Source organism: Notolepis coatsorum, assembly GCF_963971535.1.
Source record: "Notolepis coatsorum genome assembly, chromosome: 4".
NCBI lineage: Eukaryota > Metazoa > Chordata > Actinopteri > Aulopiformes > Paralepididae > Notolepis > Notolepis coatsorum.
This window is the reverse complement of record NC_140168.1, coordinates 23,021,915-23,049,459: the sequence shown is the minus strand read 5'-3', so window position 1 is coordinate 23,049,459 and position 27,545 is coordinate 23,021,915. Positions and strand designations below refer to the sequence as shown.

At 42.0% G+C, this 27,545-nt stretch overlaps 1 protein-coding gene across 1 annotated transcript in view; it reads right to left on the bottom strand.

The window, feature by feature from the left end:
* Nucleotides 1–27,545, bottom strand: part of crybg2 (crystallin beta-gamma domain containing 2) — a gene marked incomplete at its 5' end in the record, with an annotated part of 144,704 nt that overhangs the window by 20,945 nt on the left and 96,214 nt on the right. Inside the window, 2 exon segments of the mRNA XM_084311876.1 lie at nucleotides 4,938–5,056; nucleotides 11,227–11,274. Coding sequence (XP_084168002.1) covers nucleotides 4,938–5,056; nucleotides 11,227–11,274 — 167 coding nt within the window.

Sequence of the window (27,545 nt, the reverse complement as noted above, 5' to 3'; positions counted from 1 at the left end):
CTGTCCCTAGTGGACATTTCACCACTGCGTATTTGTATATTAGGCCATCTCATAACATTGAACACTGAACTCTCCACACACACAAGTACACATGAGCACACACACACATGCTGCATTCGCTCACACACAAACGGTCACTTTAAACAAAATGGAAAGGTCACTTTAAAGGAACGAGGATCAAAGCGGGCATGGCCACCCGCATTTCACTGTATGCCCTCAAGTTTTCAAGTTTCAAGTTTCTTTAATAGTTGTCATACAGAAGTACAGAATACTTTTATACAAAATGCTTCTTACTGTTGCGCTCCAGAGACTGTGCAAGACAAGATAAGTATGAAATAAAATAACATAGTAAAATTAGAAGTAAAAAAAATGAGGTCACAGTGTTCAGTTTAGACATATGTACAATGTTCGATGCAGAATAGACGTAGTTACCATACAATATACAATACTGTGCAGTGTACTAATATACAATACTATATAGTGCAAGGCAGAAATGGAGAAATGGGACGAGGTGCAATTTAGGTACAATTCACAGTAGGCGTACGAGTTGTAGTGCAAATCCTTTATCAATAAATATAAAGTGTAAGTGTGTTTGTGTGATCTAAAGTGTGGAGAGTGGGTGCTGCAGTGTGTTGTTTGTTTGAGTGAGTGTGTGCGTGTGGGTGTGTGTGCTGTGTGCATTTGATGGTTGTTGCATAGTGATTATTGTTCGTTTAGCAGCCTGATGGCCTGGGGATAGAAGCTTCTTCTGAGTCTTTCTGTGCTCGCCATAAGACTCCGGTATCGCTTGCCTGACCGCAGCAGTTCAAAGAGGCAGTTGTTCGGGTGGCTCGAGTCCTTAATAATTCTCTTAGCCTTCCCCTTGCACCGCTTGTTGTAAATGCCCTGGTATGTATGTGACAAATAAACCTCTTGAATCTTGAATCTTGATATTATTACATGTCTCAATGGGCTTCACCGGCACATAGAGGTACAACACCATGTGGCTCAACCCCCAAAGAAGGTATACAACTAAACAAAAATAAAACCTTAATAGGAACAAAAGGGAAGAAAACGTATATATGGGCATTTCAATGAGAGATCCCGCCACGACTAGGATGGCCAGACGTGCAGTATCTGTGAGCTGTGGTGTAGCAGGTGTTGGATCAGATCACGCTGTAATTATCGTCTTTATAACATACCACAAGTCATGGTTTAGCCTGGTCTTGATGCGGGGCAGGGCGGTATAGGAATTAGGGTTGGGTTCAATTAGATGACTGGTTGTCAGAGGATTGTAGCTGTAAGAATATGCAAATTTAGAGTTGTGTGTGTGTGTGTGTGTGTGTGTGTGTGTTAAGGCTGTCTCCAAAGCCTGTTTTTGGGATTCGAACTTCGTCAGGGTTTTACAAACAAACGGTCGAACCTTCGTTTTTAATAAAAAAAATAATAATAATAATAATAATTAAAAGTTTACATTTTTATTAATTTTTTTAATTTTAATTTTTTTATGTCCTTAAACTAAATCCTCAATTTGAATAAAGTGATTAATCTGATTAAATTAGTCTCTTTTTTATTAAATCAACTTTCTTTAATGAATATAACGTTTTTTTAATACTATAAATTATTAGTGTAGCCTAATCTTTATCTGTAACTGTGAAGAAAAACCACATTGGTTCAAACAGAATGAATAGACACATAAAAGAAACATAAAGATTAAAAATTATTTTTTATTAAAAATTAAGAATTCGAATTTTTGATTTAGAATTCGAATGTTAACATAACGAACGAACGTTCGAACATTCGGGCTCAGCCTTAGTGTGTGTGTGTGTGTGTGTGTGTGTGTGTGTGTCTGTACAGTATGTGTGTGTGTCTGTACAGTATGTGTGTGTGTGTGTGTGTGTGTGTGTGTATGTGTGTGTATGTGTGTGTCTGTACAGTATGTGTGTGTGTGTGTGTGTGTAGTCTAATCGCTCACCCTCCTCTGACGACTCTGATGGAGATGGTCTCCTGGAGCTCCCAGGACGTGGCATGCTTAACCGAAAGGTCTTCACCCCAACTCAAACAGTCTCACTCAGACGCAACCTGCCCTCCCTATCCCCCTCCACCCTCTCCTCTGACATACTATCCGCTCTACCTTTGAGTGACACCTTCTCTGCTCTCTCCACAGAGATGGCAACCTCCACCCTCCTTTCAGCCCTTGCAACCTCCTTCGACAAGCTCTGTCCCCTCGTTGAGAAACCTGCCCGCCGTTCCCCACCCAGTCCATGGCTGACAGATCCAGTGAGAGAACAAAGACAGGTCCTGAGAGCAGCTGAAAGGAAGTATAGAAAGTCACGCCTCACTGCTGACATCGACACATATCACAACCTCTTGTTAACATTCTCCAAAACCATCACTAATGCCAAAGCTTCTTTCTTCCACCATAGGATCGAGGCCTCTGCCAAGAATCTTCGCAAACTGCATGCTACCATGTCCTCCCTCCTCACTCCCCCCCCACCCCCCCCCTCCCTCATCTTTCTCTGCCGAAGACTTTGCGATCTTCTTTGAGGAAAAAGTGGAGAACATCCGCAGCTCCTTCTCCCAACCCCCACCCATTCCAAATGCTGAATCGAGAACCTCATCCTTCACTCTGTCATCTTTCTCTCCCATTACAGAAGCAGAGACCCTGACACTGGTAACGTCGAACCGTCCGACTACTTGCCAGCTGGACCAGCTACCCTCCCCACTCCTCCAGACCATAGCACCAGACATCCTCCCATTCCTAACTGCAACCATCAACTCCTCACTCAACTCGGGGGTGGTCCCCACCTCCCTAAAACAAGCCAGAGTCACGCCGCTCATAAAAAAACCAACCCTGAACCCTACCGTCATAGGCAACTACCGTCCTGTCTCTCTTCTCTCCTTCCTTTCTAAAACACTTGAACGTGCTGTATCCAACCAACTTACTGCTTATCTCTTACAGAATGACCTCCTAGACCCTAATCAGTCAGGCTTCAGGACTGGTCACTCCACAGAGACAGCCCTCATTGCGGTCACAGAGGCACTTCACTTAGCAAAAGCGAAAGGCCTCTCCTCTGTCCTGATTCTCCTAGATCTATCTGCAGCCTTCGACACAGTCAACCACCAGATCCTCCTTGCGGCCCTCGCAGGAATGGGAGTGGCTGGCTCTGCGCTGACATGGCTGTCATCATACCTCAATGACCGCTCCTACCAAGTGTCATGGAGAGGGACCCTGTCGGCCACCCGCCCCCTGCAGACGGGTGTCCCCCAGGGCTCGGTTTTAGGACCCCTTCTCTTCTCCCTCTACACTAAATCACTGGGTAACATTATCACGTCTCATGGCTTCTCCTACCATTGTTATGCCGACGATACTCAACTCTTCCTCTCCTTCCCTCCCTCAGATATCCACGTCTCTGAGCGGATCTCGGCCTGTCTGTCCGACATCTCAGCCTGGATGACGTCCAACCACCTCAAACTGAACCTAAGCAAAACAGAATTGCTCCACCTGCCGGCCAAATCCTCCCCCCTAACCGACCTTTCAATCACAGTCGAGAATGCAGCTGTGACTGCGTCCCCGACCGCCAAGAACCTTGGTGTTGTCCTCGACGACCAGTTGAACTTCTCTGCTCACATCGCAGCGACGACCAGAACCTGCCGATTCCTCCTGAGCAACGTCAGAAGGATACGCCCCTTCCTGACAAAAGAAGCCACCCAACTCCTCGTCCAATCAACAGTCATCTCCCGCCTCGACTACTGCAATGCACTGCTCGCTGGCCTCCCGGCCACTGCCACTAAGCCTCTTCAACTCATTCAGAACGCAGCGGCCCGCCTGATCTCAAACCTACCGAAGTCGGCCCATGTCACCCCACTTCTTAGGGACCTGCACTGGCTCCCCATTGCTGCACGAATCCGCTTCAAGGCCCTCGACCTAGCATACCGTGCGGCAAAGGGAACCGCTCCCGCCTACCTCCGGTCAATGGTCTCTAACTACACACCCTCAAGACCCCTACGCTCTGCATCTTCTGGCCGCCTCAGACCTACTCCTATCCAAGCTCCGGGAGGGTCATCAAAGAGAAGTCGCCTATTTCTCAGTCCTTGCCCCACAATGGTGGAATGAACTACCCACCCCAGTTAGGACAGCCGAATCACGTCCAATCTTTCGCCGTCGACTAAAGACGCACTTCTTCAACCATTATCTGAATAAAAAAAAAAAAAACAATAAAAAAAAAATCTAACCCTAACTAACCGTACTGTCATGCACTTGTCCTAATAAACTAACCTACACTGTAGCACTCAACACTTTGATGAACATTGTTGCTCAGCTGATAGAGTTGTGCCCTTCCTGATGGCTTGTCGTACAGAACTTGTAAGTCGCTTTGGATAAAAGCGTCAGCTAAATGACTAAATGTAAATGTAAATGTAAATGTTTAATAAAAAAAAAAAAATAATAATAATAATTAAAAGTTTACATTTTTATTTATTTTTTTAATTTTAATTTTTTTATGTCCTTAAACTAAATCCTCAATTTGAATAAAGTGATTAATCTGATTAAATGAGTCTCTTTTTTATTAAATCAACTTTCTTTAATGAATATAAAGTTTTTTTAATACTATAAATTATTAGTGTAGCCTAATCTTTATCTGTAACTGTGAAGAAAAACCACATTGGTTCAAACAGAATGAATAGACACATAAAAGAAACATAAAGATTAAAAATTATTTTTTATTAAAAATTAAGAATTCGAATTTTTGATTTAGAATTCGAATGTTAACATAACGAACGAACGTTCGAACATTCGGGCTCAGCCTTAGTGTGTGTGTGTGTGTGTGTGTGTGTCTGTACAGTATGTGTGTGTGTGTGTGTGTCTGTACAGTATGTGTGTGTGTGTGTGTGTGTGTGTGTGTATGTGTGTGTCTGTACAGTATGTGTGTGTGTGTGTGTGTAGTCTAATCGCTCACCCTCCTCTGACGACTCTGATGGAGATGGTCTCCTGGAGCTCCCAGGACGTGGCGTCGATGATGTCACTACGTACCTCGATCCTCTGGCCGCACATCCCCGGCTGGTCAAAGATGAAGATCTGGACGACGAGGGCGAGATAAAAAAAACGTGGTGAGATCACAGCATCAGGAAGAAGAGGTGCTTAGAGGTACAAGTACAGAGGTACGTGACGTAACGTTAGGCCACACCAGAGTAGGGCTGTCCTACATGATGACCAGCTCCTCCTGGTCAAATCTATCCATCTATCAATCTATTTTCGATAGGTACAGAAGGGAAGAAGAGCTTTAATAGCATATTAATAAAAAAAAATACATATGCTACTGTATTGTACGTTATATCACATCACATTATATAATCATATTATAATTCATTTGTATATTATATTAAACTATATTTACACTATATACTATTATATTATGGTACTATATTATATTGTATATATCATGTACTATATATCTCATATCACATTATATATGTGTTGTATACACTATTATGTACTATATACTATTATAGACTATGAAGACTTACATTTCATTTAAATTTTTTTTTCCATTTACATACATACATAGTAGATACATTTAGGGTGCATCAAAATACACATTTCCAGCGTATTGATTTGTCTGGATGCTAAAAGTGTTACCATCCATGTAAAAACAATACATGCAAAATATTTCAGCAATACGAGATGATTTAGAGGTGGAACAGTACATCAGTTTTTATGGCAAAGTGTCCCTTCACTCTGTCCTCTCCCCCAACATGGCCTGCTGTTAGTGTGTGTGTGTGTACGTGCGCGCGCTCGCACACACATGCACGCACGTACACACACTAACAGCAGGCCATGTTGGGGGAGGACAGTCTGTGTGTGTGTGTACGTGCGTGTGTGTGTGTGTGTGTGTGTGTGTGTGTGTGTGTGTGTGTGTGTGTGTGTGTGTGTGTGTGTGTGTGTGTGAGTTACACGCACAAGGTTGCAACATTGTTACATTTCAAGCACGAGAACCTGTCCGCTGCCATATTCCCGCACATTTTACCCTGTTTTGAAAACATTTTCTTGCACCTGCAACTTCTTGGGGGATGGGCCTATAAATAGCTTTGCCTGTGTGGCTCTGCATCAACTCCACCATCACCCACCCCCACAGGATCCAGCTCGCCAACTATATCTCCAGTTATCACAAGATGGCGTCACCGCCCAGGCTCCCGCCAGAGCAGCCGCAGCCTGGTCTTAGGTCTGGGGGCGCCAGCATAACTGATGCAGATGCCATCATCACTGGCGGCAAACTGCCAAGTGGTCGCCAGATCTTGCCGTGCATGATGTACAACTGCGACATGCAACTGCATGCCAAGCGGCCAGGTTTGACCGGAGCCTTGTCACGGTTCCATGCGGCTAAATGTTAGGGTTAATAAATGTTGTTCTTGGGGCGCTCTAGTAGCGCACCATGTATCGCGCGGCGTCGCAAAGCAGCCGTCCTGGGTTTGCTTCCCACTCCTGGTGACTCCCATTTGTCGCATGTCTTCCCCCTCTTCTCGCGTTCATCCTCTCCTCCTCTGTCGGTCATGTCTGACCATGAAAAGCGACAAAAGCTAAAAAAAAAAATCTTAAAAAAAAGAAAGTTCTCAAAAACTATTTCTTGCCGTTTTTGAAATAGCCATGTCATGTTATCTAGTAAAATGCCCAAAATGGCACATTTTCATATATTTCACATGCTGTGTGCTACCTCTAAATCTCAACTAATCTTTCCCAAACTTTGCACAAATAATGTTTGTGTCCGAACAAAATGCAATCCCAGACAGATTGATATGTTGAGATAAAATGTTTGCATTGCAATTTGATGCACCCTGACACATATAGTACACATTTCAGTGCACACATATAGTACACATTACAGTACACATTACAGTATACCTGCAGTATATAATAGTATATATAATAGTATATAGTACATAATAGTGTATACAGCACATATATAATGTGATGTGAGATATATAGTACATGATATATACAATACAATATAGTACCATAATATAATAGCACATACTGCTAATATAGTTCAATATAATATACAAATGAATTATAATATGATTATATAATGTGATATGATATAATATAATCATATTATAGCGCACAATACAATTCTGCAAATGGATGTACCGGTAATCATGCACAAGGACCTCTTCAAAGCAACATTATGGGACATTAGCTCACCGTCTTCTCCAGAGTCAGACAAAGAAGATAGATACCAGTTGCCTCTATGTGCGTTCAGTAGAAAGCACGCTAGCCTAGCTTAGCACAATGAATGGAAGTGAACAGTACATGTATTCTACCTTAAACACCGGGAGAGGTGTTAGTTGGCCAATGTCTAGGCTAACCGGTGCTGTCCGCTTCCATTCATTGTGCTAAGCTAGGCTAGGCTATCATTATTTCCGATAATATTGGCGTGGTCCTTTACATCTTGTGCTTATTTGTGAATATTATTGTGATGCCAATGACGTGCTTATTATTTATATTTTTATATTTATATCTAAGTTATTATATTTTCCCAGTAATAACAAATAGAAACATTCAATTCAACATCAATTCAAAAAAAGATCTCTGATAGAATAAACCTACATTGACCTCCTAGCAGTGTTGTAGTACTCGAGTCCGAGTCCGGGACTGATTTTCAGGACTCATAACTCGACTTGGATTTGAGCATTAACTGCATTCGGACTCGTTAGGTGCAGACTCTGACTCTGTCTTGTTAATTGAAAATACAGTTATTTCTTTGTATTTTATTTTGTAATAGGCCCTAATCATTTGGCATAAGATATTGATGGCTAGTGCATTTGTTCGGCTATTGTGTCACAAAGTAAATAAACTCGCTTTGAAATGGTGACCGCTGTGTCATTTATGTTTAATGTAGAACCTTTTTTATTTGTATGTCAGCTCTTTGACTGCCAGAGGGGAGTTGACTCAACATTGACGACTTGGACCCGGATTCGGACTATAGGGTAATGGGGACTCGACTCGGACTCTTCTTTGGTGACTTGGACACTGGGGACTCGAGACTCGAGATTGAGTGACTCGACTACAACACATGCCTCCTAGTATAGATCTCATAATTCACGCAAATCTCCTTCAGACATCGACACACGGTTTCAAAGGACACAGTGTGTGTGCAGTCAGTGATAAGCTGTCAATGTACAGGAGGCCCGGGTCCTCGCTTCGCCATCAGAAGCAATGTGAGAACGAGAGCGTCGGTAAGTCGTGGCTTCGGCTACAGTATCATATCATTTATTGATGTAGCAATAAAAACAATTGAAGTACTATTGAAATGTTTAAATGCAGATATAAGCAGGAATTCTTGGACAAGTATAAGTTAGAGGAGCTTGAAAATAATGTGAACTAGTATTTTTATTTTTGTAATTATTTATTTATATTTATTTATCTTTTGCTAGTGGATAGGTATATTATTTTTGATATTGATAGATAACTTATTACATACATATTAATATGATATTGTAAGGAAGGGGCAGGACCAGATAAGCTTAGCTTCTTTCAGTCCCGTCTCGAACAAAACCATTTGTCTTGAGCTATGTTGACAATTGCTTCCATGTCTAGGAAGATATATTTTATTTGATTTGTATATATTTTTCTATATTTTTTTTTACATTTTTATTTAGTTTTTGTACTTTTTTTGTAATTTCAAGTTTGTGTGTTTATGGTTGTTCGAGATAAATAAAGATCAAATCAAATCAAATACAGGAACAAGAGCTGTCATTTCCTGCTTGGCCTCAGAACCATGGAAAAGTACTCTCCTCTGGGCGCTGTTTGAACTCCTGTAAATGTCAACTCTACCCTCTGGGTCCACTTTGCATCTAGAGACGAATGAAATGAGAAGAATAAGATGCGTGTGGTTGCTTGTAGGATCAGGCCTGACCTTTAGAGCTGTTATAAACACATCGTTCTGGCAAAGAAACGGATGAAAAGCATCTCTCAGCCACCGTTCCTCTCGTCTTGGCGTAACTCTTGTATTATTAAATGTGACTCATGATAAGAGACCTGATATCTTCTCCACAATTAACCTTTTACAGCATGACTGGCTCTAATTATGTTTTTCTATCCGCTCCCTATAACATGATATTAAGCCACTGACAGCATATATATATAATATTATAAATATATATTTACCGTCTTAAATATCAAAATTACTATTAATTAGGGGCGACAGTAGCTCGGGAGGTAGAGCAGTTGTCTGGTATTCCCGACTTCGATTCCCGCTCCTCCCGGGCAGCGTGTCGAAGTGTCCTTGAGCAAGACACTTAACCCCTAACTGCTCCCGATGAGAATGTGTGAGTGAATGTGTGAGTGAATGTGTGTGTGAATGTGTGTGTGAATGTGTGAGTGAATGTGTGTGTGAATGTGTGAGTGAATGTGTGTGTGAATGTGTGAGTGAATGTGTGTGTGAATGTGTGAGTGGATGTGTGTGTGTGAATGTGTGAGTGAATGTGTGTGTGAATGTGTGTGTGGATGTGTGTGTGTGAATGTGTGAGTGAATGTGTGAGTGAATGTGTGTGTGAATGTGTGAGTGAATGTGTGTGTGAATGTGTGTGTGAATGTGTGTGTGAATGTGTGTGTGAATGTGTGAGTGAATGTGTGAGTGAATGTGTGAGTGAATGTGTGAGTGAATGTGTGTGTGAATGTGTGAGTGAATGTGTGAGTGAATGTGTGTGTGAATATGTGAGTGAATGTGTGAGCGAATGTGTGAGTGAATGTGTGTGTGAATGTGTGAGTGAATGTGTGAGTGAATGTGTGTGTGAATGTGTGAGTGAATGGGTGAAATGTGAGGAACAAATTGTAAAGTGCTTTGGATAAAAGCGCTATATAAATGCACCATTTACTATTAGGTATGTAAATAAATACGTATACTGTACTTTATTATCCAAGAGGGAAAATTATTTATATTCCTCTGCATTTGACTCATCCTAACGACTAAGGAGCAGTCAGCTACAAGCACCCGGTGAGAGGATAGGAGTTCAGTGTCTTGCTCAAGGACATACTGCTGGGATCGAACCGGGACACCTTCAGATTACCACACTAGCACTATAGCTCTATAGCACGAGCCACAGCCAGCAATCTGATACCAGGTCTCTCTGTTACTAGTAGTGACAGCTACACCACACAGATAATCCTTTTTAAAAAGGAGAGAGACAGGCGAGAGACAGGTGGTGACAGATGTGACAGCATATATAGGATCCAAGCGCAATCGCAATGACATGAGGCTCCTGGAAGACACACCGATTGAATTGGAATGGAAGCATTAGACAGTTATGTAATTCCCCTATCACTTTCCTTACTCTAAATTAACATGCTGTCATTATTAATCTTCTCCTTAGTCTAAATTAACATGTTGTCATTATTCATCTTCTCCTTAATATGTTGTCAGTATTCATCTTCTCCTTAATATGTTGTCATTATTCATCTTCTCCTTAATATGTTGTCATTATTCATCTTCTCCTTAATATGTTGTCATTATTCATCTTCTCCTTAATATGTTGTCATTATTCATCTTCTCCTTAATATGTTGTCATTATTCATCATCTACGTGTGCTTCCTCTTTTATTTCTCTAAATAAGTGAGCTCCACTTTTACTACTACATAATAATGGCCTCCACCAACTACCTCTATTAGGACATACAAAGTGACTATCGCATGAATCACTTTAGATATCGTTGCAACTGATTCAAGTGTAATTGAACAATATCATCATGGGCCTTATTGAGTAAACACAAAGGGGAAATGTATGCTCCTGCTATAAAAATTGGACAGTTCAATAATCAAATATTGTGAATCACAGTGAACATGACCAATACCAGCTATATAGCGTTCAGAGAAGTCATAATCTAATCTGTAGTGTTGCTCCACAAACCCATGTATGAGAGATGAAGTGTGGATTCATAGCATTTTTATTAGAAGTTTGACACCCAATTTGGAGTTATTTCACAATAATGCTGAGGGTTCTGAGCCAGTGAACAGTGAACCCATATCAGTGGAAAGTCACCCTGGTTACTGTCACAGAGTAATTACTCTAGCCCCGTTCAATGAAGCAAAATGTGATCAAATACGTCACACGTCTCGACAAAATTATCCCGAAATCACAGGACGAACATATGCATCATGAGTACAAGTTCTGTTTTAAGTGTGGATTTACACTTTGAAAGCTACTGTATAATATAAGGTATTACAGGATTGGTTAATTTTTATAGAAGACTCACCTTTCCAGGCCGAGGGTTGACTTTACCATGTTCCTTCTCCTTGGTGAGCTACAAAAAGAGAAAGAGTATGTATTTGTTTTACTAAAACAAAAGCAGAAACAACAACAACAACAACAACAACAACAACAACAACAACAACATACTGTTGGTAAACTTAGCAACTGATATAAATAGCTAAATAACTAAATGCATACTACTGTCTTCTGAGAAATCAAGAAATATAAATCCAAGCGGTGAACATTCTTCATTGTCATACAGCAGAGCTGGTTATACAGGTGTCAATCTCAATTAATTAGAATATCGAGGAAAAGTAAATGTATTTCAGTAATTAAATAAAAAAAGTTAAAATCATAATTAGATTCATTACACACAGAGTGAAATATTTCAATATTTCTTAAAATGTTGATGATTATGGCGTACAGCTAATGAAAACCCAAAATTCAGTAACAGATAAAATTTGAATACTACATAAGACCAATACAAATAATAATATATATATTACAGAAATAACTGAAAAGTATATGTACTATATGTACTATAATGTAATATTTGGTCAGGGCTCCTTTTGCATGAATCAATGTGGCGTGGCATGGAGGCAATCAATATAATTTCCTCAATATTCAAATTTATAGAGATGCACCTGTATTTGTTTATAATGGAAAGGTAGAGCATGCACATCCACTCTGGTAATCAGATACAGGACAAAACAAAAGATCCAAGATTCTTCATGTGGATGAAGATATAATAATAATAATATATATATATTTTTTAACACAATCAAATACAGCGGGAGCAAGTTTAACAGGATTCTATTCATTTTGATATTTGTTTATAAACCACAACAAGAAGTCAGAAAGAAACACATGAATGTGAGAATATATATATGTATGTTCACTTTAGTTCCCATGTAAATAAAGCAACAAAAGTAGTATGAAAACCTCTTTCTAATTGTAGAGGTTGAATATTCACACTGGTAAGGTCGATACATCTGCACCACTGACACAGAGCTAAAGCAACCCAGAACCTTCCCATAGTCCCCAATAATACACCCTCCTCACACCATACATTTTACAGAATAACAGCTAAGGCCTCACTTCCTCCGTTCACTGGGCAGTTATGTCAATAGTTAAGACCACCGTGATGGTTTCAGCCTCTGATTTACTGTCCCGCCCTGCGCTTTCACACCCTTTTGAACACTAGCACGCCTGAATGTCTGAGCGTGGCTTTTAATTAACTCACCCTGTCCAACAGGTTATAAGAACGCCATGGAGGGGAGGGGGAGAGAGAGAGAGAGAGAGAGAGAGAGAGAGAGAGAGAGAGAGAGAGAGAGAGAGAGAGAGAGAGAGACAGACAGACAGTATTCATTCTGACAGCTCTTTTGACAAGCTTGAGCTTCAACTAACAACCGTCATCTGTCACCTCCACATTCCTCCGCCTCACATTTGTGTGTGCGTGTGTGTGTGTGTGTCTGTGTGTGTGCGTGTCGTGTGTCAGTGTCCTCAGCTGGGGGTCTGGTATGTGGAATGGAATGGAATGTGGAGACATGGCTTCTGTGTGTGTGTGTGTGTGTGTGCGTGTGTGTGTGTGTGTGTGTGTGTGTGTGTGTGTGTGTGTGTGTGTGTGTGTGTGTGTGCGTGTGCGTGGTCTCAAGTGTCAGTAGGACTGCGGTCTGTGGGAGCTCAATAGGAAACGACAATAGAAAACACTAAATCCTCATCAGTATAATGTCAATGACCCTTTTAAAAAATGCAATAGCCTTTTCTAAATAATTCGCTAACTGCGCCCGGCTCCAGCTATTGTGCGTTGGGAAATGGAATGCCTCGGTGTTCACGGCATGCCCGAGCAGCAACACCTCATGTGACCCGAGAGCCTGTCAGGGCATCGACCTACTATGGTGAAAACAAAGACATGCTTTTGTCTCATACTTGGCTGTAGGAACCTTAAAGGAACACGCCAACATTTTGGGAAATTAGCTTACCGTCTTCTCCAGAGAGAGAGAGAGAGACAAGAAGATAGATACCAGTTTTCTCTCTGTGCGTTCAGTAGAAAGCTATCTGGCTGCATGTTAGCCTAGCTTAGCACAATGAATGGAAGCGGACATGACCGGTTAGCCTAGGCATTGTCCAACTGACACCTCCCCCGAAGGCTAACCAGTCATGTCCGCTTCCATTCATTGTGCTATGATATGATACGTTTCACGTTAGCGTTTCACATTAGCACTTAGCATTGCCTGGCCAGCTGGGCAATAGGGACCACGATAGGTTCACAGGATTATTTGCGTCACACAGCCGGCTCAGAACTTAAAGAAGTACAGAGAAGCCCTCCACCCTCCTACAGTGGAATAATGTGAAAAAGGCACTCTGGTGACAAGTTCTGCACAAATAACAATCTGTATAGTCAAAGGCATGCCTCCAAGATGAGTTAACTGTAGATAAAAAACTGGTTTTTGAGCGGAGGAAACCTTTAAAGCAGTAAACAAAAACAAAAAAGAGATAGTCAAGGCTTACTTGATATTTAAATCCAAATACATACAATTTTAAACAAAACTAATTGTACTGCACTTTATGTGTAAATAAACAGTGACTTTAATTCGTCTTCCAATTTTTTTTTCATTCGATCCCACTTCACTGTGGAGCATTGGTGTCAGCTTCAGCAAAGCCCTGAGGAGTAGGGAGAGGCCACACGACTTCACTTCACAAATCCCCCTAAAAGCCTTTTTCCCTTGGATTTATGGATCAGGAGATTCGCTGAAACAAGCGATACACACCACACCGTGTCAAAACATGCGCGCACTTTAGCAGGCTATTAGGTAACTGTATAGCTAAAGGGCATCTATGGTAAAATGATTAAATATCTCATAGCCTCTCTCATGTCGACTCTCTCCTCTCTCACTCACTCAGCCGTGAACCATAGTCTCTCCGCTAAACAAATGACGATACTGAACACGCTGCAGGTACAGATGCAGCCCTCAGGTCTCTGAGCTCTGCTCTGCTCTGCTACTGCGGTAATCATGCACCATTAACCTGGCAGTGCTGTTAACGAGGCGTTAACGATACTGCGCCCTCGCAGGAGAGGTTCGATTTTTAAGAGCTGGATCTGTAGCTCGTTGCGTAATCAGATGACATCGTAATGTGTACAGTATGTGTATGTGTGTGACACCTTTTTGTCTGGGACTGTTGAGAACAATAGAGGGACCTTGGCACCGCGCCCTCACTCGCTGGGCTGCTCACTCTGTAGTCTGGATCTTTCACATGTATTCTTTATTTCTCTGCACAGGTCGTTTTCAGTGCCGTCTCTGTCACATTGGGCCCTTTTACATTTAGTCCTTTCGCTGACGCTTTTATCCAAAGTGACTTACAAGTTCTGTACGACAAGTCAGCAGGAAGGGCACGACTCTTTCAGCTGAGTAACAATGTTCATCAAACAGTGCTGAAACTTGGGTGTTGCAGTGTTGAGTGCATAGTAGTAAAGACATATTAGTATAGTAGGGAAGAGTGCATGATAGTAGAAGACAGTACGTTTTTTATATTGATTGAAGAAGTGTGTTTTTAGTCTACGGTGAAAGATTGTTCGGGTTTCGGCTGTCCTGACTGTGGTGGGGAACTTTGTTCCACCATTGTGGAGCGAGGACAGAGAATAGGCGGCTTCTCTTTGATGACCCTCCCGGAGCTCGGATAGGAGTGGGTCTGAGGCGGCCAGAAGATGCAGAGCGTAGGGATCTTGAGGGTGTGTAGTTAGAGACCATTGACCGGAGGTCGGCGGGAGCCGTTCCCTTCGCCGCGCGATATGCCAGGTCGAGGACCTTGAAGCGAATTCATGTGGCGATGCGGAGCCACAGCGGCCATTTTGACATACCAATGCAGGGTAGTAAACACTGGTGTGGTTAATAACATGAATTAGCGTTCCATTCCCTTTAGACGTGCCAGAAGCATGTCGGTGAGACGGCCCCTGGCTCCAGCGCACATACTGTACATGGAATGGTTTGAGACTGTGGGTCGGTTGAGTTCACAAAGCTGAAGATATTTTGTCTCTGATTTTAACTGTTTCGTTTACATTTTCTTCTTCTATCCTCTCTGTGTGATTAGTCGAGTTACTATGATACACATATCCCTTCTATCGTAGTCGTCGCTGTCGGATGAAAACCACTCAACTTTTCAGGAATTTGAAAAAAAAAAACTGCCTCATTTTGAGTCATATATTGGGGTTTCGATGTGTTTCGTAGGTCCTGGCGTCATGCAACTGGCTCACACGATAGAGAACCATGTAAGCCTTCATTCCCAATAAAATAAAAAAAATAAAAATTAGGAGATAAGTGGTATTCATCAGACCGCAATGAGTGGCTGTTTATTCCTTCTCACTGTCACTCCCAGTCAGTGTCTCTCTTTCTCTCTCTCTCTCCCCATGGATCACCCTGCAGCATTGATTCCAAATAACAATTTCCAAGCTTTAATTCCAAGGGACAACGACTAAACAGGGAGTCCTGTTTCACCATACTTGCGCTGACTAGAGCTGTGAACCTTCACTGGCCTCACGATTCGATTACGATTCAGCTGTCCACGATTCGATTCCATTCTACCATGCATCTCGATGCAGCTCAATAACATATCACATCCTCAATTTTATAATCTCTATTACTGCGCATGGCTACTTTTTCATCAATTAATACAAGCAGTCAGATAAATTAACTCTTCTATTTAGAAAGTTCTTAAATCAGAATGTCAAAATAAATGTCTTTACTAGTGTTGCACGATACACCGATTGTTACAACCACGGCCAGAGCCGCTCTCCCCCCCTGCTGTTTCCACGCCCTTATATGGGCAACTTCCTACTCCAGCGTCCACACGCTGTCACCTGGGATCAATCAACGCAGCTGAGACTCGTCAGGTCATCACCGACTCTGATTCTTTGTAACCTGTCTGCATGGTACCTATCGGATTAAACAACCTTAACCGCTCCATTCTCCTCTCCCTGTTCTGCTCATGGGCTCCAGTTTAACACCACTGTAACACCGACACTAGAAAAGTATCTCGATATACCCAGCTGTTAAAAACAGTTCAAACGGCTAGAATACTAGAATAGCCTGATGCTGTATTTTCTATGAGTTGAGTGGATGCATGACCGGAGCACTAGCTTTGCCTAGTGGGCGTGTCAACAGTGTCAGCTGAACACACCAAGAAGGGAAAATAGTCACAGATATCGCCGAATGTCTTATTATTTCATTATACAAAGTTTCTGAATGGACGTTTGGATTAAATCAAGTTGTATGTAGTGATGAGCAGTCGTTCAACGTTACACAGGTCGCGCCGCTATGCATGCTTAGCTTGCTAACGTTAGATAGCGGGAGCCGTCTGACAACAGATATGTTGTTTCAACAAATGGATTCACAAAATGGATTACCATCCAAACGTTATTGAAGACTCCTGTGACCGGTAAGTAGGTAGGCCTACTACGTACGTCTAACTTTTCCTAACCAATGTGACCGCAGCAATATGCGCAAATGTTCTATGTTATTATGCGTAAATGTGCCTGTTTTATATATTTTTTTACACATCAACGTTAGTAGGCTATAATAATCGATTATGTTCTGTCACTGCATCGATGCAGAATCGTCCACGTCCGCATCGCGATGCATCTTAGAATCGAGGAAATGTCCACACCCTTTGGCGCTGACCACCACCAAACTGTCCCCCTCCGGCCCATCCCTCCGCTTTCCTGTCCTCCGCCTCCGTCCTCCGCCTCCCCTCTCCGATTCATAAAGCGCTCTCGTCTCATCCTACTGTTCCACCTGTTTCTTTAACATACCATCCGTTACTAACCGGGCCAACGCCCATACTAATGATTGGTTTCCCCACACCCAGCCTAGCGGAGCTGAACAATGTGGCCAATGCGGCGTCACACACACCCACTCAACCCCTACCCGTGTGCTGTTGTATGTACTGTGTATGATACTGATGTGGTCCTGTTGTCTGATGAGTACAGTGATGTGAACAATCATTTCCCCTTAGGGATGCACCGATCTGATATTGATATCGGATCTGATATCACTAAAATGGCTGGATCGGGTATCGGTAAAAAAAAATATATATATATATCGGATTTCTTTTTATATAATATAATAAGAAATAAAATAAGAAATAACAATTTAGTACATTTATATCTATGTGTTAATTTGTTACATTTAGTTTCACTAAGTTGAATGAATGAATGAATGAAAACTTTATTTAACAGATTGCAGAATGGGTACAATATAGTACGGCTCAATACATACAATTGTTATTTTTTTATCCACTTTTTCTCCCATTTTCTATTTTTCTCCCATCCCAATTTCGTATCGTCCAATTCAACCCTCCCCTATCTCGAACGCTGTTTCATGCCTCCCACAAGCCGGCTGCAATGTGGACTAAGCCATACATAGCACGAGTCCCCTCCGATACTCGAGGTAGCAGCCGTCGCCTCTTTTCACCTGCGCAGCGCGATCTTTCAGCGTCGGGGGTCTGCGCTTTGGAGGGACGCCGCCCCCATCGCTTCTTGATTCTACTGCGCAGGCGCACCAACCGACCTGTAGGAGTCGCTGTCCACAACGTCCGATCCCCACCCATCAGTTTTCCCTCCCCCTAATACTGCCAATTGTATTAGTACGGACGACCAGCTAAACTGAAAAAATGTGGAGAGCTGGGCTCGAACCCAGCGTCTCCAGCATTGGTGGTGAGTGCCTTGCCCACTGCACCACCTGCCCACCTGCCCAATACATACAATTGTTAAGGGGATGCAGACCAGAGAAAGATGTTTGTCTTGTTTACATCAGGGTCCCCCATTTGCAATTCATAGTGACATTTATGACATACACAACATACATGACATCATGACATTTATGGCATAGGGACATACATGACAGGTATATAGTAGTACTTTCCTTAGTTAGGAAAGTAATGTTTTAAGTCAAGCCTGATGTTGCCTTGCACAAAATAATGATCCCAGTCTCTTCCACACAGTGAGGCATATCGTTTATTAATTGAACAATGGGTATTTTATTCACATTTACATTTAGTAATTTAGCTGACTCTTTTATCCAAAGCGACTTACAAGTTCTGTACGACAAGTCATCAGGAAGGGCACAACTCTATCAGCTGAGTAACAATGTTCATCAAAGTGTTGAGTGCTACAGTGTAGGTTAGTATATTAGGACAGTAGTGCATGACAGTAAGGTTAGTTAGGGTTCAATATTAAAAAAAAAATCCATTTCAGATAATGGTATGGGTATCGGATCGGTACTCGGTATCGGCCGATACCCAAAGCCAGGTATCGGTATCGAGACTGACAAAGTCGGATCGGTGCATCCCTACCCTTAGGGACATTAAAGTGTAAGTAGTCTCTGGCTTGGCTCCATCACATGCCACTTTACAGCAACCTCGTGCATCAATATAATGGGCAAGTGTTTTTAACTTGTCGAATGTGTACTTATTTTTTTTTAAATGTACCCGTACTTTTCGGACTATAAGCCGCTGCTTTTTCCCCCATTTTTCGACCCTGCGGCTTATATAACGGTGCGGCTTATATGTGACTCAACGTGACCAAACCCGAAAATGTAAAAATCTAAATATTGCTTTTTTGACTGCATTGAAATGTTATTTATCTGTTCCCTTATTTGCTAAACTTAATACAACTTGTAAATGAGTTAATTCTTGTTATTTGTCCGACAGTATTGTGTCCCAATGCTAATTACATATGGTAATTAAACATTAAAACACGTGCGGCTTATAGTCCAGTGCGGCTTATATATGTACACATCATTCAATTTAGCTGCTGCGGCTTATAGTCAGGTGCGGCTTATAGTGCGAAAAGTACGGTACTTATACTTAGTTGTACTTATGTTATTGCACATACCACAGACAGTTTATTGCATATAAATACCTGTTTTTTTAATTGTTGCTTTTTCATTCCTTTATGCTGTGGAGCAAACGCAGAGTAAGAATTCCATTGTACTTGTTGCATATGAATCTGAATGTGTATGGAGGTATGTACTGTGCCCATCCCCTCTGCCCTGCAGGACTGGCTGCACAGTCAGACACGTAGGACCGGTGATGGTTTAGCTGTTTCTCCTCATCTCCTCATCCACCTCCACACTTAAAATGTTTACACTTATTGTACATTGTACTGTATATTTCTGTATATTTTTGGCTGTATAGTTTTTTAAGATATAAGATTTTAGAATGTACATACATGCCAGATATGTATATCCCGGACCGTATTGTATCCTTTATTCTATTTCATTCTTATTTTTAATATTATTATTATATTATATTATTATTATTCCTATTTTAGTCCTATTGACTACCTAAATGTTTATCGTTGCTCAATGTGAGCGACCTGTAGTGGGCGAATTTCCCTCGGGATTAATAAAGGATTCTTCCATTCACTTTCACTGTCGTTTTCGTTCCCATCAGACGTCAACCAAGACGCGAGGAGAGACAACGCGGGAGTGAGACAACACAAAGGGCCGAGGCGTGGCTCCCAGGGCCGGTCCTCTGCAGCAGGCACAGACAAGACAGCCGGGCTGGTCCACAGAGGCTCGTAAAATAACACAAAGGAAGAGTGGAGATGATAGCCTGCTATAGGATTAATCGCTGTGTATCTCTCTCTGGCTGGGAGAGTTATGGAGTTCCCCACATAATCATCGTAATCGTTTGTGAGGTGGAGGTGAAGTGTCCCGTTGGGAGTTAAATAGTTCAGCTGGAAATAACTGTTTGTCTGTCTGTCGAATGTACCGTTTCCTCCCCCTCAAATGTATATATTCTCTTTTTTAGAAACTCTGTCTGTAAATAAACAGTACTGTATTTGTATGTTGTCGTGTATGTCATAAATGTTATGAATTTAAAATGGGGGACCCTGATGTAAACAAGACGAAAGTCTTTCTCTGGTCTGCATCCCCTTAACAATTGTGTGTATTGAGCCGTACTGTATTGTACCCATTCTGCAATCTGTTAATAATATTTTCAATCAATCAATCAATCAATCAATCAATCAATCAATTACAACACCAACAAGAAAAACCCAAAACAAAAGGAGCTACTACAGTGTGAGTTCGATTACTATTGTTTTTACCATCAATGCTCATTTCTCTCTCTCTTTCTCAGTGGCTCAGGAGGTAGAGCGGTCGTCTGGTAATCGGAAGGTTCCCAGTTCGATTACCAGAAGGTTCCCGGGCACTGGCAGCGTGTCAAAGTGTCCTTGAGCAAGACACTTAACCCCTAATTGCTCCCGATGAGCAGGTTGGCACCTTGCATGGTTGCCTCTGCCTCTGCCGTTATATAAATGCACCATTTACCATTACATTATCTTTAATCTCACTGTCCTACAGACGGTTTCACTGGAATTATGTTGCTAGGGAACAGTTTGGACGCAACTGTCAACTATTACATTAGCAAACATTGCACCAGGAAAGTTAGGAAACAAGACCTTTTTGAATGTTACGGTTGTTACTCTGGACCCGTCTCTCCACAAACATACTCTCCACTATACGACTGTCTCTCTCAGTTGACGGAGGCAAAGCAGGTGGAGCTGTAAAGGTCTGTTCACACCCTTAGTACTATCACACAATTCAATCTCCAAGAGCAACCACTGACCTTATAGTTTTGCGTAGGCCTACAGCTCAAAGGCTATGGCATAAAGGCAAGCTATTCTATAAAGCTGTTTTAAAATGTGTGGTTTATAACGGCGGTTGGCGGTCTATTCGGTTTTAAATCATGTCCAGCAACAAAAACATTATCAAAACATTATCCATTTAGGGATCAGTGACATGAAGACTTTTAAAACGTTATAAACCCCGGGTTAATAAATTATGGGTTTAACGATACACAATTATACAATTTTGAGGTCACAATTCGATGTGAGTTTTTGATTCTTTATGTGTTCAAATGTAGGGGTGTAACGATCCATCAATTAAATGATCAACGAGTCATCAATGCAAAGTGCAAACATCGATCCATATTGTCATCTTTAAGATACGCTTTTATTTTTTAATTCCCATAGTGCGTCCGTGTCACCATTTCTGTCCAAGCGCACCTCCTTCCTAAATATTCAAACAGTGCAAGCTACTAGCTGGCGTCGCCAGGCAAGTGGCACACACCCAAGAAAAAGACAATGAGGATATTTACTCCTCTCAGGAATAATTCAACAGTGTGGTTTACAAGATAATAGGCTGTGACAAAACACGATTTGCAGAGACATGATGCCTCACAGTGTCGAGAACGATGGTTTTTGTGAGATATTGTGTACTCAAGAGCCGATATACACAATCACATTAAGATGACACTTCAGTGAAAGAAATCAAATGTCTTTGATGAGAAAATATCATATCATTGTCCAAATAATTGATATAACGTTGTATCGTGATGAAACTTGCGATTTACACCACTAATTCAGAATAATAATATATTATACATAATAAAATTCGTACACAATGACAATTTTTCTTAAACATTATGCTAATAGCAGTAGCAGTGCAACATAGGCTTGGGCGGTATGACGGTATATCAGGGTATTTAGAAATCCCGACGGTATTGAAAATCAATACCGTCAAAATCACAGATGCGTTTTAGTTTCTATTACACTGAAACGGAGTTTTGACAGGGACGGCATTGGTTGTAGTGCACACACAGCACGCGCCAGCAGAGGGCGAGACCAGTCCTCACTAGTGGAGCGAGCACACGCAGAGCTGGTTGTCTACACACAGGAGGACGCAATCGATAGGGGGGAAACCCGCTTCAGTGGTGGAAATTAAATGAGATACGCTTACCGTTGCTGGTGCTCCGGGCTAACTGGCTACCGTTCTGAGAGCTAACGTTACTAGTACTAGGGTGCTGCAGGCTAACTGGCTACCGTTCTGAGAGCTAACGTTACTAGTACTAAAATGCTGCGGGCTTCTGGCTACCATTCTGAGAGTTAACGATACTAGTACTAGGGTGCTGCAGGCTAACTGGCTACCGTTCTGAGAGCTAACGTTACTAGTACTAGGATGCTGCAGGCTTCTGGCTACCATTCTGAGAGCTAACGATAGCAGTACTAGGATGCTGCGGGCTTCTGGCTACCATTCTGAGAGCTAACGATAGTAGCACTAGGATGCTGCAGGCTTCTGGCTACCATTCTGAGAGCTAACGATAGTAGCACTAGGATGCTGCAGGCTTCTGGCTACCTTCTGAGAGATAATGATAGTAGCACTAGGATGCTGCAGGCTTCTGGCTACCTTCTGAGAGCTAACAATAGTAGCACTAGGATGCTGCGGGCTAACTGGCTACCATTCTGAGAGCTAACGATAGTAGCACTAGGATGCTGCGGGCTTCTGGCTACCTTCTGAGAGATAATGATAGTAGCACTAGGATGCTGCGGGCTAACTGGCTACCATTCTGAGAGCTAACGATAGTAGCACTAGGATGCTGCGGGCTTCTGGCTACCTTCTGAGAGATAATGATAGTAGCACTAGGATGCTGCGGGCTAACTGGCTACCATTCTGAGAGCTAACGATAGTAGCACTAGGATGCTGCGGGCTAACTGGCTACCATTCTGAGAGCTAACGATAGTAGCACTAGGATTCTGCGGGCTAACTGGCCATCGTTCCGTGATTTGTTTACTTGGTAACACGGGTTGCCCCCCCCCCCCCCCCCCCCCCCCCGCTGATGAAAATGAAAGTCATACCGTCATATACCGTATACCGGGGTATTATGTCAGCAAGGTATGACGGTATGAAAAAAATTATACCGCCCAAGCCTAGTGCCAGACCACCAGCTAACCTGTACCTTAAACATTATGCTAATAGCAGTAACTGTACCACACCACCAGTTAACCTGTACCTTAAACATTATGCTAATAGCAGTAGCAGTGCCACACCACCAGTTAACCTGTACCTTAAACATGGTGCTAATAGCAGTAGCAGTGCCACACCACCAGTTAACCTGTACCTTAAACATTATGCTAATAGCAGTAGCAGTGCCACACCACCAGTTAACCTATACCTTAAACATTATGCTAATAGCAGTAGCAGTGCCACACCACCAGTTAACCTGTACCTTAAACATTATGCTAATAGCAGTAGCAGTGCCACACCACCAGTTAACCTGTACCTTAAACATTATGCTAATAGCAGTAGCAGTGCCACACCACCAGCTAACCTGTACCTTAAACATTATGCTAATAGCAGTAGCTGTACCACACCACACCACCAGTTAACCTGTACCTTAAACATTATGCTAATAGCAGTAGCTGTACCACACCACCAGCTAATCTGTACCTTAAACATTATGCTAATACTAATAGCAGTAGCTGTGCTACCGCTTAATACCATGGCTACTTGCCAAAGACAAAACATATGTGTAATTTATATTTTCAACATTAAAATGATAAAGAAATGTGTTATTTCTCACTATTGACTTTTATTATAGTCCCTCTGCGCCCCCTTAGCAACTGCTTGACAACCACCCGTCTCTTGACTGATGCCAGTGACAATGGCCCAGAAAGCTAACTTTATACTAGCAAGTCTTTCTGTCAATAACGTTGCCTGCGTGGTTAACAAACAGTGAACATGATCCGATGGTATGTTTGACAAAAAGGCTGGCTTGCTTGACATCTCATTGTCCCCAAATCAATCAAAAAAATGCATGTTAAATATGCGTGGTCAGTCAAAGCCTCAAGTAGGCCTACAGTTGTTGCGAGTTGAATTGTGAGGACGGGATGTGCCATGATATGAAGGGATTATGTAAATCCAGGAATAAATTGCCTGTCCACATAGCTGCTTTGCTAGCTCTATCTGTCAGCTGTCAGCTTCTTCCCCCAGGCCATTAGAACACTGAACTCTCCACTCACAAGTACACATGGGCACACACACACACACACACATGAGCACACATGAGCACACACACACACACACACACACACACACACACTCATGCGGCAACCGCTAAAACAACCATGTAAACAAAATGTCACTTTAAAAAATAGAAAGTCACTTTAAAGGAAGGAGGTACTAATAGTATAGTTTAGATACATTAAGAGTTAAAATTGTAAATTGTATATTGTATAGTAGTGTATATAGGAACCAGTTTCTCAGGAACTTAGCATGTCTTTTTTGACCATGCATATCTTGTGTCTTACCTATTTAATTTTTTCTATGTTTATTTTTTTCTATGCCTATTTTATTATTGTATTTTGCACAATCAATGCGGGCATGACCACCCGCATTTCACTGTATGCCCTGGTATGTATGTGACAAATAAACCTCTTGATTCTTGATTCTTGATCTTGGAAACACAATGAATGAATGAATGACCTTTATTTATATAGCACCCTTCACAGCACGAATGCACAGGGTGCTTTACACTACAGCTTAATATAAAAACACAATAAAACAAAATCAGAAATAAATGACAACAGACAAACAGCAGTTAAAAACAGTGAAACCAGATAGAAAAAGTAGAATAAAAGAATTTGGATAAAATCATGAGTCACTAATTAAAACAACACTATAGAACAGTGAGGACAAGAAAAAGGCGCCTATGTGTGATCAAAAGCCTGCCTGAACAAATGTGTTTTTAGTTGTTTTTTAAAAGAGTTCTCAGAGGGGGCAGTTCGCAGGTCCAGGGGGAGAGCGTTCCAGAGCCTTGGTGCTGTCACCTCGAAGGCTCGATCACCCCTTGTTTTTAGCCTGGTCCTGGGGATCACTAGGAGGTGCTAATCGGCAGATCTGAGTGAGCGGATGTTGGTGTAGGGATGGATGAGTTCCGTGATGTAGATAGGGGCCTGACCGTGAAGTGCTCTGAAAGTGAAAGTGAGGACTTTGAAGTGAATTCTATAGTGTACCGGGAGCCAGTGCAGGGATACCAAAATGGGAGTGATGTGACATGATTTTTTTGACCTTGTGAGTAGCCTGGCTGCAGCATTTTGGACCATTTGTAGTTTATCTGTGGATGATTTGGTGAGACAGGTGAAAAGTGAGTTGCAGTAGTCAAGCCTAGAGGAAATAAAAGCATGCACGGATAGTTCTAGTTCAGAGTGAGATATGATGGTGCGCAGTTTTGCAATGTTTCTGAGGTGAAAGAAGCAGGTGCGTGTGAGTGTTTTGACATGTTTGTCTAGGTTCATGGCCTGGTCAAAGACAACACCCAGGTTTCTCAGGTGGGGACGTATGTTGTCTTTAAGGGACCCCAAGTGAGTGGCCACTCTAGCTGCAGTCTTTTCAGCTGCTACGATCAGCACCTCCGTTTTATTTGCATTTAACTGGAGGAAGTTACTCCCCATCCAGCTCTCAATGCCGAGCAGGCACTCCTGCTCGGCATTGACCAAAATTGGCCAAAAGAATAATACTGCAACTGCATGCATAATTGTACAATAACTATATGTGCGTAAAACACAGTAGTGCAAAACAATTCATGGTGTTTGATGTAAGCACACCAATGCCAGAGAGTGCATTCAGCTGAATAGCGAGATGAAGCACATTCTACCTGGTCAGCAACATGGTTATAAACCTTGAAGCAGAAACACTATGGGTGGGATCCACAAAGGGTTTGCGCAGCTTTTTCCGACGCAAAGCTGGTGCATATACTGTAGCTCTGAAACTCAGTTTGCTATCCACAGAGGACGCGCAATGGGTAACTGCGTTCCGTCAGCATTGTGTCCGGTGCAATTATCACGTATTTAAATGAGGTTGTATGGGCGGAACATGTCCCTTTTCTATGCAAATGAGCCTCGTCCAAAAATGCTCCCAATCCACAAAGCCCGGCGCCAATAGACCTATCTCAAACCCTGCCCCTTTTCTTGATCCTCCAATCACAGCTGTCGCTTACCGAGGAAGTCCGAGGTAAGCGACAGCTGTGATTGGAGGATCAAGAAAAGAGGGCAGGGTTTGAGATAGGTCCATTACACCGAGCAGTTAACGCTACGCACCTACCGTCTTCACAGACATGGTGGTAACTAAGCGCAAAGCCCTAAACGCTATAAAGGGGCATCATGCCAGCGTCACAAGTGATCATGGCAGCAGTAATTGTTGCCAGACGCTGGTATCGTAATGCCAGGCGTGCCCGTGAAGGAATATTTCGCAGGAGAATATCACTCTACTGGATGAAATCAAGAATGATATTGAGCCAGCCACCCAGAGATCCCATGCAATCGTATTTATTATTTAAATATTGTTATTTAACGTTGTCGGCTTTCCCAATGTTGTCGGCATTATTGATTGATTGAGATTTTGCATCATGATGCAACTTTTATTTGCTACTTGTTTTATTATTTATTCATTATATAAAGCACTTTTAACTGTATGAAAGGTGCTATATAAATAAGTGTAAGTGTAATAAACAAGAAACGGACAATTAAAAAGGCCTCCCAAATAGTTGAAGATAACACACACACCCCTCACACACCCATTACAAACTAATGCCCTCAGGCCGTCGATACAGAGCTTCATCATTGAACAAAAGGGGCTTAGGTAGCTTCGTGCCAACCTCCATCAGACTGCTGAACACCTAGGTCTGGTGGAGGCCGGACTGCCCGCCCCCCCCCCCAAAGACTTTGGACTACTTAAAATAGACACCCCCTTCCACCTGATGGACATATGTACCTGTACTACTATTATTTCTATACATATCATGCTTTAAGTACTGTAGTTTTAATGTAGTTGGTGTTTTTTTATATAGTGGTCTTTTTATTGTAGTTTTTTTTTTTTTTATATAGTGGTGAGTGTCTATGTATTGTGACTGTATGTTTGTCTTTCAACCACTGCACAAATGAAGTTCCGAAAGGAAAATAATGTAATTTGAAGTTGAAGTTGAAGTATTATTATTATTGACTGCACTTACGTTCCAATTGTAGCACACTTATGCTCCAGAATAAACTTTTCATTTATAACGTGTCGTCGGGTCCATGAGGATTAGACGCTGGAAGCAGGCCAATGAAACGTTTATTCTGGAGTATATGAGTATATGATATATGAAGACAGGTTCTATTATCCTAACTAAACATTAAATACAACTTGCTCACTCAAAATATTCGTTAATTATAAAATATCTTCACTGGCACAGTGCCTAAATTGTCAAGAGGGGTGTGTTGTCGCGGGAAAGGTTACAGTAGTACAGTAGTAATTATGCAATAAGGACGCTACCCTACATTTCGTCATGTACAGCCAGAATCTATGCACGGATTTTGTTGATTGATGTTTCCTTGGAACACCAGAAAATAGATCTTACGTTTACGGTATATGATTTGTTGGACAAATATGCGAAGTGGCATGACTTGCTCCAAGTCTGACAGTGAACGCTATTATAAATAAGGCTAAG